Here is a 15,000-nt window from a genome sequence, read left to right as displayed (position 1 = left end):
CTATCTGTCTCTCAGGTGTGTCGCTCTCAGGTGTGTCTGTCTGTCCTCAGGGTGTCTGTCTCTCAGGTGTGTCTGTCTGTCCTCAGGTGTGTCTGTCTGTCCTCAGGTGTGTCAGTCTCTCAGGTGTGTCTGTCTGTCCTCAGGGGTGTCTGTCTCTCAGGTGTGTCTATCTGTCTCTCAGGTGTATCTGTCTGTCTCTCAGGTGTGTCTGTCTGTCCTCAGGTGTGTCTATCTGTCTCTCAGGTGTATCTGTCTGTCTCTCAGGTGTGTCTGTCTGTCCTCAGGTGTGTCTGTCTGTCCTCAGGTGTGTCTGTCTGTCCTCAGGTGTGTCTGTCTGTCCTCAGGTGCGATCATCCGGTGGACAGAGCAGGTCTTTTCTCCTTCATGACGTTTCATTGGCTGACCCCTCTGGCCAAACACGCCTACAGGAAACGACAGCTCCTATTGGACAACATCTGGCCCGTGTCACAGCGGGAGGGTTGCCATGCCAACAGCCTGAGGTAGGAGGAGCTAATGAATCAGTTTGCCTACATTTCCCAGAATCCATCATGATGGATTTTAAGGATGATGTTGTTGTTGATATTTGTTGTTGTTGTCCTCAGGTTGGCGTCTCTGTGGGAGGACGAGCAGAGGTCAAAGGGCAGCGATGCGTCTTTGTGTTCGGTGGTTTGGTTGTTCTGTCGGGCTCGTCTCCTCCTCTCCATCCTCTGTCTCACCGTCACTCAGCTGGCAGGATTCAGTGGGCCGGTGAGTCCGCACCAGTTAGACCAGTATAACTCATATAACCAGTATAACTAATATAACTAGTATAACCAGTATAACTAATATAACTAATATAACTAATATAACTCATATAACAAATATAACTTATATAACTAATATAACCATTATAACTAGTATAACTAATATAACTAATATAACTAGTATAACCAGTATAACTAATATAACTAATATAACTCATATAACAAATATAACTTATATAACTAATATAACCATTATAACTAGTATAACAAATATAACTCATATAACAAATATAACTTATATAACTAATATAACCATTATAACTAGTATAACTAATATAACTCATATAACCAGTATAACTAATATAACTCATATAACAAATATAACTTATATAACTAATATAACCAAAACCAGTATAACTAATATAACTCGTATAACAAATATAACTTATATAACTAATATAACTCATATAACCAGTATAACTAATATAACTCATATAACAAATATAACTTATATAACTAATATAACTCATATAACCAGTATAACTAATATAACTCATATAACTAATATAACTAATGTAACCAATATAACTCATATAACAAATATAACTAATATAACCAGTATAACCAGTATAACCAGTATAACTAATATAATCAATATAACTCATATAACTCATATGACAAATATAACTAATATAGCCATTATAACTAGTATAACTAATATAACCAGTATAACTATATAACTATATAACCAGTATAACTAATATAACTCATATAACCAGTATAACCAGTATTTAATAACTTTTGAATTCATACTATTAGATTATAAGCCATTAGGCAAAACTTCCTACAGCAGATGTCTATCTGACAGTGCTGTAGCTAAATTTAAGGAGGAGATTCCTTCAGTGTTTAATTCAATGCCATGTCTGAATTTAACAGAGTCCTATAACGACTTTAGTCCCTCTGAAATTGATAATCTTGTCGATAGTGCTACAGGCTCACTACGATCAACATTAGACTCTATCGCTCCTATAAAAAGGAAATTATTAAAACATAGGAGACTAGCACCTTGGTATAACCACCAAACCCGCCAGTTAAAACAAATAGCTAGGAAATCTGAAAGGAAATGGCGCTCTTCCAAATTATCAGAATATCGCTCAAATTGGCAAGATAATCTTAAAACTTATAGAAAGGCCCTCCGTAATGCCAAAGGAGCCTATTACTCAGCACTAATAGAAGAAAATAAGAACAACCCTAGGTTCCTCTTCAGCACTGTAGCCAGGCTGACAGAGAGTCACAGCTCTATTGAGCCACATATCCCCATAAACTTAAGTAGCAATGACTTCATGAGCTTCTTCTATAATAAAATTATTACTATTAGAGAGAAAATTAATCACCAACTGCCATCAACAGTTATCAGTGGCTCTCCAAGTTCAGGGACTTCTGTCAGTGTAAACTTAGATATATATTTAGACTGTTTTTCTGCTATCGATCTTCATCAGTTAATCTCAATAATTTCTTCATCGAAGCCATCAACCTGTCTATTAGACCCGATCCCAACTAGGCTGCTTAAAGAAGTTGTTCCCTTAATTGGCACTTCTTTACTGGATATGATTAATCTTTCTTTATTATCAGGATATGTACCACAGTCCTTTAAAGTAGCTGTAATTAAACCCCCTTCTTAAAAAGTCCACTCTTGACCCAGGGGTTTTAGCCAACTATAGACCGATTTCTAACCTCCCCTTCCTCTCTAAGATTCTGGAGAAAGTAGTCGCCAAAGAGTTGTGTGACTTTCTACATAACAATAGTTTATTTGAGGATTTTCAGTCAGGATTTAGAGTTCATCATAGCACAGAGACAGCTCTGGTTAAAGTTAATAATGACCTTCTGATTGCTTCTGACAATGGACTTGTCTCTGTACTTGTATTATTAGATCTTAGTGCTGCATTTGACACCATTGACCATGATATTCTTTTACAGAGACTTGAGCATCAAATTGGCATTAAAGGAACCGCACTAAGCTGGTTTAAGTCATATTTATCAGATCGTTCTCAGTTTGTACATGTTAACGATGAATCTTCAATAAATACTACAGTTAGTCATGGAGTTCCACAAGGTTCTGTACTTGGACCAATACTATTTACTTTATCTATGCTCCCTTTAGGCAACATTATTAGGAATCACTCCATTCACTTTCACTGTTATGCAGATGATACGCAGTTATATCTATCGATCAAGCCCAATGAAATGAGTCAATGATCTAAATTACAAACATGTCTTAAGGACATAAAATCCTGGATGACCTGCAATTTTCTGATGTTAAAGAAAGAAAAAAACGAAATTCTTGTTCTTGGCCCCAAAAACCTTAGGGACTCATTGTCTAAAGATATAGTCACTCTAGATGGCATTACCTTGGCCTCTAGCACCACTGTCAGGAATCTTGGAGTTATCTTTGATCAGGATTTGTCTTTTAACTCCCACATAAAGCAGACCTCTAGGACTGCCTTCTTTCATTTACGTAATATTACAAAAATTAGACACATCCTATCACAGACAGATGCAGAAAAACTAATCCATGCATTTGTTACTTCAAGGCTGGATTACTGCAACTCTTTATTATCAGGTTGCCCCAATAAGTCCATTAAAACGCTCCAATTAATTCAGAACGCAGCAGCACGAGTACTGACAGGAACTAGAAAAAGAGATCACATCTCTCCTGTACTAGCTTCTCTGCATTGGCTTCCTGTAAAATGTAGAATAGAATTTAAAATCCTCCTCCTCACCTATAAAGCTCTTCATGGTCAGGTCCCTTCATATCTTAAAGAGCCCATAGTACCCTATTACCCCACTAGAACACTACGTTCTCTGAATGCTGGGCTACTTGTGGTTCCTATAGTCTCTAAAAGTAGAACAGGAGCCAGAGCCTTCAGTTACCAAGCTCCTCTCCTGTGGAACCAGCTTCCAGTTGTGGTTCGGGAGGCAGACACCCTCACCACATTCAAGAGTAGGCTTAAGACATTCCTCTTTGATAAAGCTTATAGTTAGGGCTGGATCAGGTGAGTCCTGAACCATCCCTTAGTTATGCTGCTATAGGCCTAGACTATCGGGGGATTTCCCATGGTGCACTGAGCTCCTCCCTTCCTCTCTCTTTCTGCACTCATTCATGTCCCATTAATGCATGTTACTAACTTCACTTCTTCCCCGGAGTTCTTGTGCTTTCTCGTCTTGCAGGTTCTTGTCGATCCTGGTGGAGCCTCCTGCCATGGTCCTGCTAGATTGCCATTGCCAATACTGTTGTTGCTGTGCACCTGTCTGTCTGTCTGTCTGTCTCTCTCTCCCTCTCTCTCTCTCTCTCTCTCTCTCTCTCTCTCTCTCTCTCTCACCCCAACTGGTCGAGACAGACGACCACCCACCTAGAGCCGAAGGATCTGTCCTAGGTTTCTGCCTTTTAACAGGCAGTTTTTCCTTGCCCTTGTCTCCAAGGTCTTGCTCATGGTGGTACTGTTGGGTCTCTGTAAATAATGTTAAAGAGTTTGGTCTAGACCTGCTCTATTTGAAAAGTGTCCTGAGATAACTTCTGTTATGAATTGGCGCTATACAAATAAAATTGAATTGAATTGAATTGAACTAATATAACAAGTATAACCAGTATAACTACCACCCCCCCAGGCGTTTGTGGTGAGGCGTCTGCTGGAGTACACCCAGCGGGAGGAGTCTGATCTGGCCTACGGTCTGCTGCTGGTTCTGGGTCTGCTGACGACAGAGCTGATCCGGTCCTGGTCTCTGGCTCTGACCTGGGCCCTGAACTACAGGACGGGGTCCCGACTGAGGGGGGCCATCCTGAGTCTGGCCTTCAACAAGATCCTGAAGCTCCGCAGCTTCAGGGACAAGTCCATGGGACAGGTCTCATTACTGTCTGTTTCCTTTATTTTCTATTCTGTGACCATGCTGCTGTGAGACAGATATTCAATCTCTGTCTGTCTGTACTGTCTGTCTGTCTGTCTGTCTCTCTTCTGTCTGTACTTTTTTTTTTTCTCTTTCTCTCTTTTTTTTTTTTTTTTTTTTTTATATTCTTCTCTCTCTTTCTATATTCTCTGTCTCTCTGTACTGTCTGTACTGTCTGTCTGTCTCTCTCTCTGTCTGTCTGTACTGTCTGTTTGTCTGTCTCTCTGTCTCTCTGTCTGTCTGTACTGTCTGTCTGTATACTGTCTCTCTCTCTTTCTATATTCTCTGTCTGTCTGTCTGTCTGTCTGTCTGTCTGTCTCTCGCTCTCTCTCTCTCTGTCTGTCTGTACTGTCTGTTTGTCTGTCTCTCTGTCTCTCTGTCTGTCTGTACTGTCTGTCTGTATACTGTCTGTACTGTCTCTCTTTCTATATTCTCTGTCTGTCTGTCTGTCTGTCTGTCTTCTCTCTCTCTCTCTCTCTCTCTCTCTCTCTCTGTCTGTCTGTACTGTCAGTTGGTGAACATGTGTTCCAGTGACGGTCAGAGGATGTTTGAGGCAGCAGCAGTGGGTAGTCTGTTAGCAGGAGGCCCCCTGGTGGCCGTCCTCGGAGTCGCCTACAACCTGTTTGTGCTCGGACCGACATCGTTACTGGGATCAGCCGTCTTCATCCTCTTCTACCCAACCATGGTCAGTCACTGTCTGTCTGTCTGTCCGTCTGTCTGTCTGTCTGTAGTTATACCTCACAGACAGTGAACACATTGATATCAGCCAGTGTAACCTCGTAAGGATGAACATTCAGAACTCCACTTAGAAATCACAGAAAACAGAATCATGATGTTTTTAAGTTTTCTTCAGTATAAAAGTCGTCCAATGTTTTCTCTGAATCTAAATTATATTTATTCTTTGCTCCTTTTTGGTTCCAGCTCCTGTAAAGAGTTTTTTATGTGCGTATCTTCCTCCTTTTTCTAACTAATTATTGTGCTTTAAAAACACTATTTCTTAAAGGGAGTCTGGTATTGAGCCAGCCTACATACCACACCACAGATACTGTCTGTGATTAAATCATCTCCTACCTGATCAGGTATATTAATTGTTACTTTCTGATCAGATGTTCAGCTCCAGACTGACGGCGTACTTCAGGAGGAAGGGCGTGGCCGTCACTGACAGACGGGTGCAGAAGATGAACGAGATCCTCAGCTACATCAAGTTCATTAAGATGTTTGCCTGGGTCAAAGCCTTCGCCCAGGACGTCCACAGTACGTATTCACCTGCTCACCTGGTTGCCATGGTAACGGAGGTGGTGGCGGGTTTTCTAACTCAAGCTTTCATGCAGGGATCCGCGACGAGGAGCGGAAGATCCTGGAGCTGACGGGTTACTTCCAGAGCATCACTGTGGGCGTGGCTCCCATCGTCGTCGTCATCGCCAGCGTGGCAACGTTCTCCGCCCACTTGTTGCTCGGATACGACTTGACAGCAGCTCAGGTACCTGTGCTGCGTAGTTTTTTAGCATTGTTAGCATGTTAGCAGGCTGCAGCTAATGTTGGTCTGTCTCTGCAGGCCTTCACTGTAGTGACCGTGTTTAACGCCATGACCTTCGCCCTGAAGGTCACTCCCTTCTCTGTCAAGTCTCTGTCCGAGGCATCAGTGGCCACAGAGAGATTCAAGGTCTGACACCAACCTACGTAGCTTCCTACCTGCTGTTGATGAAGGGATGAATCCGTTTGACCTCTGTCTCTCCTCTCAGAGTCTCTTCCTGCTGCCGGAGGTCGACAGTGTGCGAGTGTTGCCTGGTGATCCTCAGGTTGCCGTGGAGATGTGTGAGGCCAGCCTGGCGTGGGAGGGCGGCGGACAGAGCGCTCAGCCCAGCCCGTGTGTCCGAACAGCCGGCAGACACCGACACAAGTACACTGAGACTTCTGCTTTTTCTCTGTGTAACGTTCATTAAACTGTAGCTAACAGCGCCCCCAGTGGTCGTTCAGTGAACTGTAGCTAACAGCGCCACCAGTGGTCGTTCAGTGAACTGTAGCTAACAGCGCCACCAGTGGTCGTTCAGTGAACTGTAGCTAACAGCGCCACCAGTGGTCGTTCAGTGAACTGTAGCTAACAGCGCCACCAGTGGTCGTTCATTAAACTGTAGCTAACAGCGCCCCCAGTGGTCGTTCAGTGAACTGTAGCTAACAGCGCCCCCAGTGGTCGTTCAGTGAACTGTAGCCAACAGAGACAAACACTGAACGCTGTAAAATAACTGACAATCATATTTAGAATAACGTTTCTATCTGCAAAGTTCCTATATTTTATTTGGACCGTTAGCTCCATGCTACTAACTAGCTCGCTGTTTTACAAATCAGCCCATCAGCCAACACCAGACCCACAATGCAACGCCAAGACACAGCCAGCCGGACAACCCCAGTTAGCTTAGCTACAGTTAGCTAGCTGCCTCGCATCACTCTTGGCTAGTAGAAAGCTATCGTTAGCTCTGTGTTGTGGTGGGTGTTTGTAGACGTTAGCAGACTCCATTTATAAGCTAACGTTAGCTAGTGTTGTGTGTGGTGACTTTCAGGTGCAGAGACAGAGTGGTTCTGCAGGAGGAGGTGACCGGCTCCCTGCTGGGAGGAGGAGGAGATGTAGCCTCGAGTCAAGAGGAGGAAGAGGGGCAGGAGGAAGCCTGTCCTCCCCTCCTGCCTGTCCCTCCGGTCTCCCAGAGACTTCAGAGCACCCTGCACTGCATCAGCCTGAGTGTGGAGCAGGTACTGGACCTACCTGGGTCCAAGAACCAGGTCCAAATACTGCAACACCTGTGTGAGAGTGAACATCATGTATCATTAATGCCTGTCTGCCTGTCTGTCTGTCTGTCTGTACAGGGGAAGCTGCTTGGTGTCTGTGGAAGTGTCGGCAGTGGGAAAACCTCCCTGATCTCTGCCATCTTAGGACAGGTGAAGTTACTTCCTGTATAATCAGTATCCTCCTACAGCTGCTGCTGGAATGAGTGGTATTGATTATTGATCTGTGTATTGGCAGATGACTCTGTTGAAAGGCAGCGTGGCCGTCAGAGGAAGGCTGGCCTACGTGGCTCAGCAGGCCTGGATCCTGAATGCAACCCTGAGAGACAACATCCTGTTTGGGCAGGAGTACCAGGAGGACAGGTGAGGGAGGACGTCTGGAGGAACTACCGGCCCGGTCTACAAGGACGGACTGACTGACTTCTGGTTGTCTGTCTGCAGGTATCAGTCCGTGCTGAGTGCCTGCTGTCTCAGACCAGACCTCGCCCTGCTGCCCAACGCTGACCTTACAGAGGTGACATCACTTCCTGTTTGACTCTTTGGTTAGAGGTAGTATGACGGAGGGAGACACCCCGATAAAAAATTGTTTTTTTTGTTTTTATTAACAACAGAGACCCCCACAGCCGCCATGCAAGCGAGATGCTGTCAGCTCTCTCACTGCAGCGTGTGCTGCGACTTTCACCAATAATCGCAGTTCCCTACACAAAACGCTTTCAAATGAATTATACAAAAACAACTATTTTTGCAACTTTCACTTAAATACTTAAAAACATCACAACATGCATCACAGTTTATTTAGGAAAGCTACCGGAATCAGGATTTTTAGGCCGTAGCAAAATCTTGGAGGGACTAGTTAGTTGACCAAAGGCTAACTCGCTAGCCAGCTAGCATAACCTTGGTAACTAATTTTAGATGTGGTTCTTTGGTGGCCCTGTAGCCTGTGAAAACTGGTTCTAGTCCCAGAACTAGCACTAGGTTCTCGTTGGTGGAAAGGAGGTACTTGAGAGTCTTTTTTTTCTGGATGGCCAAAACTCACCTTTAGCTGCTGTTGTAAGCGGTTCTTGATTCTAGACCAGAAAAGTGTTGGTGCCGTGCTGGACCTAGTCCTCCTGCCCAAGAGCCGGTTCTGTGGCTGTTGAAACAGAACGAACTGGTTAGAGATTAGTCCCTGAACCAGCCCTCAAACTGGTGAGAAGGGGACTGGCCCTTCTTGTCCTACACACATCTGAAAACCCAGGCTATCGGGTTGGACAGTAGCCTCCGATGGATTGTTAAACCCACTTTAATACTCTAATTCTTGTTATGACTAACCTCTGACAGATTAATGTATGAACAGCTTTTTAAAGACGTTCATATTTCCATCAGATTGGCGAGCGTGGTGCCAACCTGAGTGGAGGGCAGCGGCAGCGAATCAGCTTGGCCCGCGCCCTCTACAGCGACCGCGACGTTTACATCCTGGACGACCCGCTCAGCGCCCTCGACGCCCACGTGGCCAACCACGTCTTCCGCAATGCCATCAGGAAGCAGCTTTACCACAAGACCGTCATCTTCGTCACCCACCAGCTGCAGGTAAAGCCTCTCGGAACAGGTGCAGGTATGCTTCACTGCAAACGGCGGCCGCAGAGATAACCGAGTGTGTTTGTACATGTAGTACCTGGTGGACTGTGATGATGTCATCCTGATGAGGGAGGGCAGTATAGTGGAGCAGGGTAACCATGACAACCTGATGAAACTGAACAGAGACTACGCCGCCATGTTCAACCACTTCCAGCTGGGAGAAACTCCTTACATAGAGGTACCTGTCTGTCTGTCTGTCTCTTTGTTTGTGTGTTTGTCTGTCTTTCCTTTCTTGTCTTAATAACTGTCTGTCTGTCTGTCTGTCTGTCTGCTTCAGGCTCCCAGTAAAAAGAACGGTGGTTCTCAGAGGAAACCAGCAGATATTAAACCAGGATCAGTGAAGAAGAACGCACCAGTCGTCAAAGATAACAGTAACACAAAACACCTCTATTATATGATATTATTTTATATGATATTATTTTATATGATATTAAATTATATTATTTTATATTATATTATTATATTAAATTATTACTTATTATTATATTATATTGTATTTATTTATAAAATTGTACAATATTTAGATTTGAGGAAACAGTATTTTGTTAATTTTGATGAAAGTGTATTATTTTTATTGGAATATGTTTTTTTATCAAAAAGTTATTAATTACTTATTATTGGTTGCAGAGCATCGTTCATCTTTATTCGTACTAATATTAATCTCTGAATATGAAAATTATTTTTCTGCAACATTTTTATAGAATAAGGGAGAGTCGTCAGCAAATTGGTGAATAAGAATTTCTGTTTAGGAAATCCCTTTAATTTGACTATTTTTAATAATTGCATTAATTAGTTTGATTGTTTTGCACAAATAAGAAATAAATATGGAGAGGCAGGTCGGCCATGTTTGCACACATCACCTATATGGTCCTGCTCTACTGTTTTTTACCATATTTGGTTATGTGACATTAAAGGGGAGGAGCAGCCCAGTGGGGGCGTGGCCTGGCCCGTGTTTCGGCTCTACATGGCGGCGTGTGGTGGCTCCGCCTCCTGTCTGGTGATCCTGGCTCTGTTCGTCCTCAATGTGGGGAGCTCCGCCTTCTGCCAGTGGTGGCTCAGCTACTGGATCAACCAGGGCAGCGGGGTCAGATACCTCCTCCTCATCATCTCCTCATCACCTCATCACCTCGTCCTCATGATCTCCTCATCACCTCCTCCTCTTCATCTCCTCATCACCTCCTCCTTATCACCTTCTCCTCCTCACCTCCTCCTCCTCATCATCTCCTCATCACCTCCTCCTCTAGTAACTCTTTTTCTTCCTCCTTCTCCTCCTTATCACCTCCTTCTCTTCGTCACCTCCTCATCACCTCATCACCTCCTCCTCCTCCTCCTCCTCCTCCAGAACACCACAGTAACCCGGAGCAACAGCTCGGCAGTGAGCATCAGTATTAAGGACAATCCCATGATGCAACACTACGCCACTGTCTACGCCTCCTCCATGGGAGTCATGCTGCTCTTCAAACTCATCAGAGGAATCGCCTTCGTCAAGGTCAGGATGTCACACAGGATCCTAACGACCCCGTGACCTGTAAGACCACGAAAACAGAAAAATATTATTTAGTCCACGTTAGTCGTTACATGAGCATGTCTCTAGAATCTGTTGTTATTTGTAATCAATGATCAGTCTGAGAGGACAATGGAGGAAAGGGTGAATGATACTGATATCGGACACACATTAGGTTGTGCAGTGAGCTTCAGAGTGGTGTTGGAACTTGGTTGTGTCTTGCAGGGAACTCTGCGTGCCTCTTCTAAGCTGCACGACCTGCTCTTCCACAAGATCCTCCGCTGCCCCATGAAGTTCTTTGACACGACGCCTATAGCGCAAATCCTCAACCGCTTCTCCAAGGACATGGATGAAGGTAAAGGACGGGACCACACCACAGTCTAAGATCGGTATCTGGCAGAGTTGTGGTGCCGCTTGCAATAACGTGTTACTATTCTCCCTCCAGTCGACACTCGTCTGCCCTTCCAGGCTGAGATGTTCATCCAGAACGTGATCCTGGTCTTCTTCTGCCTAGGCGTCATCAGCTGTGTTTTCCCTTGGTTCCTGGTAGCGGTGGGTCCCCTGGTGTTGCTGTTCGCAGCGCTCCACAGTGTCTCCAGGGTCTTCATCCGGGAGCTGAAGCGCCTGGACAACGTGACGATGTCGCCCTTCATGTCCCACATCAGCTCCAGCATCCAGGGCCTGACCACCCTGCAGGCCTACGACAGGGGCCGCGACTTCCTCACCAGGTCAGGGTTGGAACCATAAAACCCAAGGTATGATCCAGGATTAGACCCCATGCTGAGTCTGAAGGTGTCGTTGATTTCAGGTACCAGGTTCTGCTGGACCAGAACCAGGCTCCGTTCTACCTGTTCAGCTGTGCGATGCGCTGGCTGGCGGTGCGTCTGGACGTCATCAGCGTGGCTCTGATCAGCATCACCGCCCTGATGATGGTTCTGATGCACGGGAAGATCTCCCCAGCCTACGCTGGCCTCGCCATCTCCTACGCTGTCCAGGTAACCCAAAGGCTCTTCCTGTTGGCGTTGTAAGCTGAGCTTTAGACCCAAATATTAACTGTCTGTCCCTCTTTCAGTTGACAGGGTTGTTCCAGTTCACAGTGCGTTTGGCCTCTGAGACTGAAGCTCGCTTCACTTCTGTGGAGAGAATCCATCACTACATCCAGGTACTGGCAACAGGTTCTGTTCCTGCTGGTTGCACTGGTTAACTTTCACATGTACAGCTGCTTTTCTAGCAACCACATCCACACCAAGTGCTTAAATTGTCAATCAGACAGAAACTTTATTGTGTAGAGGCTCTTATAGGCATCTTCTACCAACAGGGGACTGGCTACATCGTTCAAGCACCTACTTTTGAGCATTTCGACTTAAAAACTAAATTGGTTGGGAACCTGAAACCTTGATATCCAGCTGGAAAAATATGAGGTTTTTCTTGCGAACCAAAGTGGGCGTGTCATATTCTACAGGTCATTGTGCAACAGCCTCTGTTGATGACGCATCCTTGATTACGATAGTTCTGCTCAATACTGGTGGAAACGAGGGCCAGCTCACTACATAGCACAAACGTTCCAAGAATCTTGAAGGGAACCGGTGCAAGAACCAGAACTAATTTGGTGGAAAAGAGGCCACAGAGGAGCCGAGGACCACGTTCAGCATCAAACAAGCTGACTGGTTAATCCAACTTCCTGTCAGATTTTAGTGCATGTTGAGTCAGTTCATCATAATGTCATCATCTCTGTTTCAGCCAGCATTAATCACTATTCTCTCTATGTCTCAGTCCCTGTCCCAGGAGGCCCCGGCCCGGGTCAAAGGTTGTGCTCCTCCAGCTGACTGGCCCCAGCAGGGGGAGCTGGTGCTCAGGGAGGTGGAGATGAGGTACCAGGAGAACCTCCCTCTGGTTCTCAACAAGATCTCCTGCACAATCCGGCCCAAAGAGAAAATCGGCATTGTCGGCAGGACCGGATCAGGTAGGACAGGGTTCTGGGTTCTGTACAGGTCATGGGTTTGACTGATCTGAGTCATCCTGTGTGTCTGTGTGCAGGGAAGTCGTCTCTGGGCGTGGTTTTGTTCAGGCTGGTGGAGCGCTGTGGAGGATCCATCCTGATCGACGGCATCGACATCAGTGATATCGGACTGGCCGACCTCCGCAGCAAGCTGTCCATCATCCCCCAGGACCCGGTTCTGTTCAGTGGGACAGTCCGGTAGGAGAGTCCGTCTGATATTTGCAGCTCCTCAGAAGTTGGAAACTCAATGAGTGTCTTCTGTGACATAATGTGAGTTTAGTTCAGATGAGATGAGTTTGTTTGTGTTTCCAGGTCCAATCTGGACCCGTTTAACCAGAACAGTGAGGAGCAGATCTGGGAGGCTCTGGAGAGGAGTCACATGAAGGAGTGTGTGAGTACAAACTGCCTGCAGCACATTCATGTATGAAACATAACACATGACAAACACTGTCTACCTGTCTACCTGTCCACCAGGTGTCCCAGCTGCCCCTGAAGTTGGACTCGGAAGTGGTGGAGAACGGAGAGAACTTCTCTGTGGGAGAGAGACAGCTGCTGTGTGTTGCCAGAGCTCTGCTGAGGCAGTGCAAGGTGAGACACAGACATTAAACCCCTCCTCCTCCTCCCGGGTTCTGTCCTCTGATTGGTCAGTTCTGTCCCCTCAGGTCCTGATCCTGGACGAGGCGACGGCGGCCATGGACGCAGAGACGGACACTCTGATTCAGGAGACCATCAGGAGTTCGTTTCAGGACTGCACCACCCTGACCATCGCCCACCGCCTGCACACCGTCCTCGCCTCAGACCGCATCATGGTGCTGAACCAGGGACAGGTACTGACCGGGGTCCAGGTCTGGACCATGAGTCTGAACCAAAGTCAGAACAAAAAACAAATTTTAAAACATAAAATTCTCAACTGAAATAGAGGTTTTTTATTTTTTATTTTTATTTTAAAAACTCAAATATCAAAATGTATTTATTTGTGACTTAATAATAATCTGTTGTTGAGGTAATTTACTTTACTTTTAATAATTGCAACTGGGTTAGCAGTTAGCAGAGTTTTACTTATTTTAAATGATTTAATTATTCGTACACATACATCGTTTTTCTTTTTCATCTGCACTGTAGAATATAAACTTTACTCCATTAAACTATTAAGATTTGAAAACAAACTAAAAATAATTAATTTAATATAACATAAAATATAATTTTCTTCTTTTGAAAAACTTGAATCTTCCAAAAGGATCCAAAAAAATACATTAAAGTGAAAATTTTATATTTTCAGTTTTCACTCTGAAATAAAACAGATTTTTCAAACTTAAAGATTCTAAAGAAGAAAAGCAAATTATTGATTATATTTAACGATTATTGAGCAAAACGTATATATATTATTTATATATTATATTTAGTTTATTTCAAAACTAAACATTTAGTGAGGACAGTGCACACACATTTATACCTACATATAAAGGTATAACGTGATGGGTACGGGAGGAGGCGGGCGCTGGGACTGGGGATAAAGTTTACCGCAGGTAATAATATATAAATGTATATAAATATATATTTATATCTTTATAATATATAATGGATTATATCTTTGAGGCACATCTTGTTGAATTTGTGACTATAAAGTTAATTTAGTTCAGATGCTTCAGGTCACCAGCCGACACTTTGACTTTAAGCTGAGGTTAAATTTAAAGGTCAGTCAGGAACTTTCACAGCTTGTTTCAGCCAATAGGAGGCCAACAGGAAGTGACCTCTGCCTACTGAAATAATCAATAAAGAGATCAAACTCAGAAAATGAAGCTTCCTCTCGTCTGATTGGTTCAGGTGGCGGAGTTCGGCGAGCCCTCCGAGCTGCTGGCCAATGAGAACTCTCGGCTGTGCTCCATGCTGGCCGCCGTGGAGAACAAGATCTCAGTGCGAGGATGAGGAGGAGGAGGAGGAGGAAGAGGAGGAGGAGGAGGAGGAGGAGGATGAGGAGGAGGAGGAGGAGGAGGAGGAGGAGGAGGAGGAGGAGGAGGAGGAGGAGGAGGAGGAGGAGGAGGAGGAGGAGGAGGAGGATGAGGAGGAGGAGGAGGAGGAGGAGGAGGAGGAAGAGGATGAGGAGGAGGAGGAGGAAGAGGAAGAGGAGGATGAGGAGGAGGAGGAGGAGGAGGAGGAGGATGAGGAGGAGGAGGAGGAGGAGGGGAGGGATGAGGAGGAGGAGGAAGAGGAGGATGAGGAGGAGGAGGAGGAGGAGGAGGAGGATGAGGAGGAGGAAGAGGAGGATGAGGAGGAGGATGATCCGCCCTCCGCCCTCTGACCTCCGCCCTCCGACGCCTCCTGCACTGGAGGACAGACTCTAAAATGAAACGAGAATGTAAATAAAATCTCCTCCGAGGTGTTCGGGGAGATTATGAACGTTTGATTGATCCAACCTG

General features: G+C 45.1%; 1 protein-coding gene and 1 long non-coding RNA gene across 9 annotated transcripts in view; one reads left to right on the top strand and one right to left on the bottom strand.

Moving 5' to 3' along the window:
- The window catches only part of abcc5 (ATP-binding cassette, sub-family C (CFTR/MRP), member 5), a 23,442-nt gene extending 8,879 nt beyond the window's left edge, over positions 1–14,563 (top strand). The window contains exons 4-32 of one of the 8 annotated variants that reach the window (XM_051398867.1): positions 1–15; positions 182–222; positions 305–500; positions 603–747; positions 4,410–4,643; positions 5,197–5,370; positions 5,792–5,939; positions 6,017–6,165; positions 6,241–6,348; positions 6,428–6,585; positions 7,244–7,430; positions 7,545–7,616; positions 7,702–7,826; positions 7,905–7,977; positions 8,829–9,032; positions 9,115–9,258; positions 9,358–9,451; positions 9,995–10,323; positions 10,423–10,569; positions 10,810–10,939; positions 11,030–11,312; positions 11,393–11,579; positions 11,657–11,746; positions 12,358–12,547; positions 12,622–12,781; positions 12,896–12,974; positions 13,058–13,171; positions 13,246–13,410; positions 14,408–14,563. The exon at positions 1–15 is cut by the window's left edge and continues 85 nt beyond it. In XM_051398867.1, the coding sequence (XP_051254827.1) occupies positions 1–15; positions 182–222; positions 305–500; positions 603–747; positions 4,410–4,643; positions 5,197–5,370; positions 5,792–5,939; positions 6,017–6,165; positions 6,241–6,348; positions 6,428–6,585; positions 7,244–7,430; positions 7,545–7,616; positions 7,702–7,826; positions 7,905–7,977; positions 8,829–9,032; positions 9,115–9,258; positions 9,358–9,451; positions 9,995–10,323; positions 10,423–10,569; positions 10,810–10,939; positions 11,030–11,312; positions 11,393–11,579; positions 11,657–11,746; positions 12,358–12,547; positions 12,622–12,781; positions 12,896–12,974; positions 13,058–13,171; positions 13,246–13,410; positions 14,408–14,509 (4,243 nt within the window). In that variant the 3' untranslated portion in view covers positions 14,510–14,563. Of the gene's footprint in view, positions 16–143; positions 223–304; positions 501–602; positions 748–4,409; positions 4,644–5,196; positions 5,371–5,606; positions 5,628–5,791; positions 5,940–6,016; positions 6,166–6,240; positions 6,349–6,427; positions 6,586–7,243; positions 7,431–7,544; positions 7,617–7,701; positions 7,827–7,904; positions 7,978–8,828; positions 9,033–9,114; positions 9,259–9,357; positions 9,452–9,782; positions 9,808–9,994; positions 10,609–10,809; positions 10,940–11,029; positions 11,313–11,392; positions 11,580–11,656; positions 11,747–12,357; positions 12,548–12,621; positions 12,782–12,895; positions 12,975–13,057; positions 13,172–13,245; positions 13,411–14,407 lie in introns of those variants that run through there. The other 7 variants (XM_051398866.1, XM_051398865.1, XM_051398870.1 and 4 more) reach the window with 7 other exon arrangements.
- The window catches only part of LOC127362843 (uncharacterized), a 61,103-nt gene that overhangs the window by 8,453 nt on the left and 37,650 nt on the right, over positions 1–15,000 (bottom strand). The gene's annotated exons all lie outside the window — the stretch shown is intronic.

The sequence above is a fragment of the Dicentrarchus labrax genome, unplaced genomic scaffold (assembly GCF_905237075.1).
Source record: "Dicentrarchus labrax unplaced genomic scaffold, dlabrax2021, whole genome shotgun sequence".
Lineage (NCBI taxonomy): Eukaryota > Metazoa > Chordata > Actinopteri > Moronidae > Dicentrarchus > Dicentrarchus labrax.
This window is presented reverse-complemented; position numbering and strand designations above follow the sequence as displayed.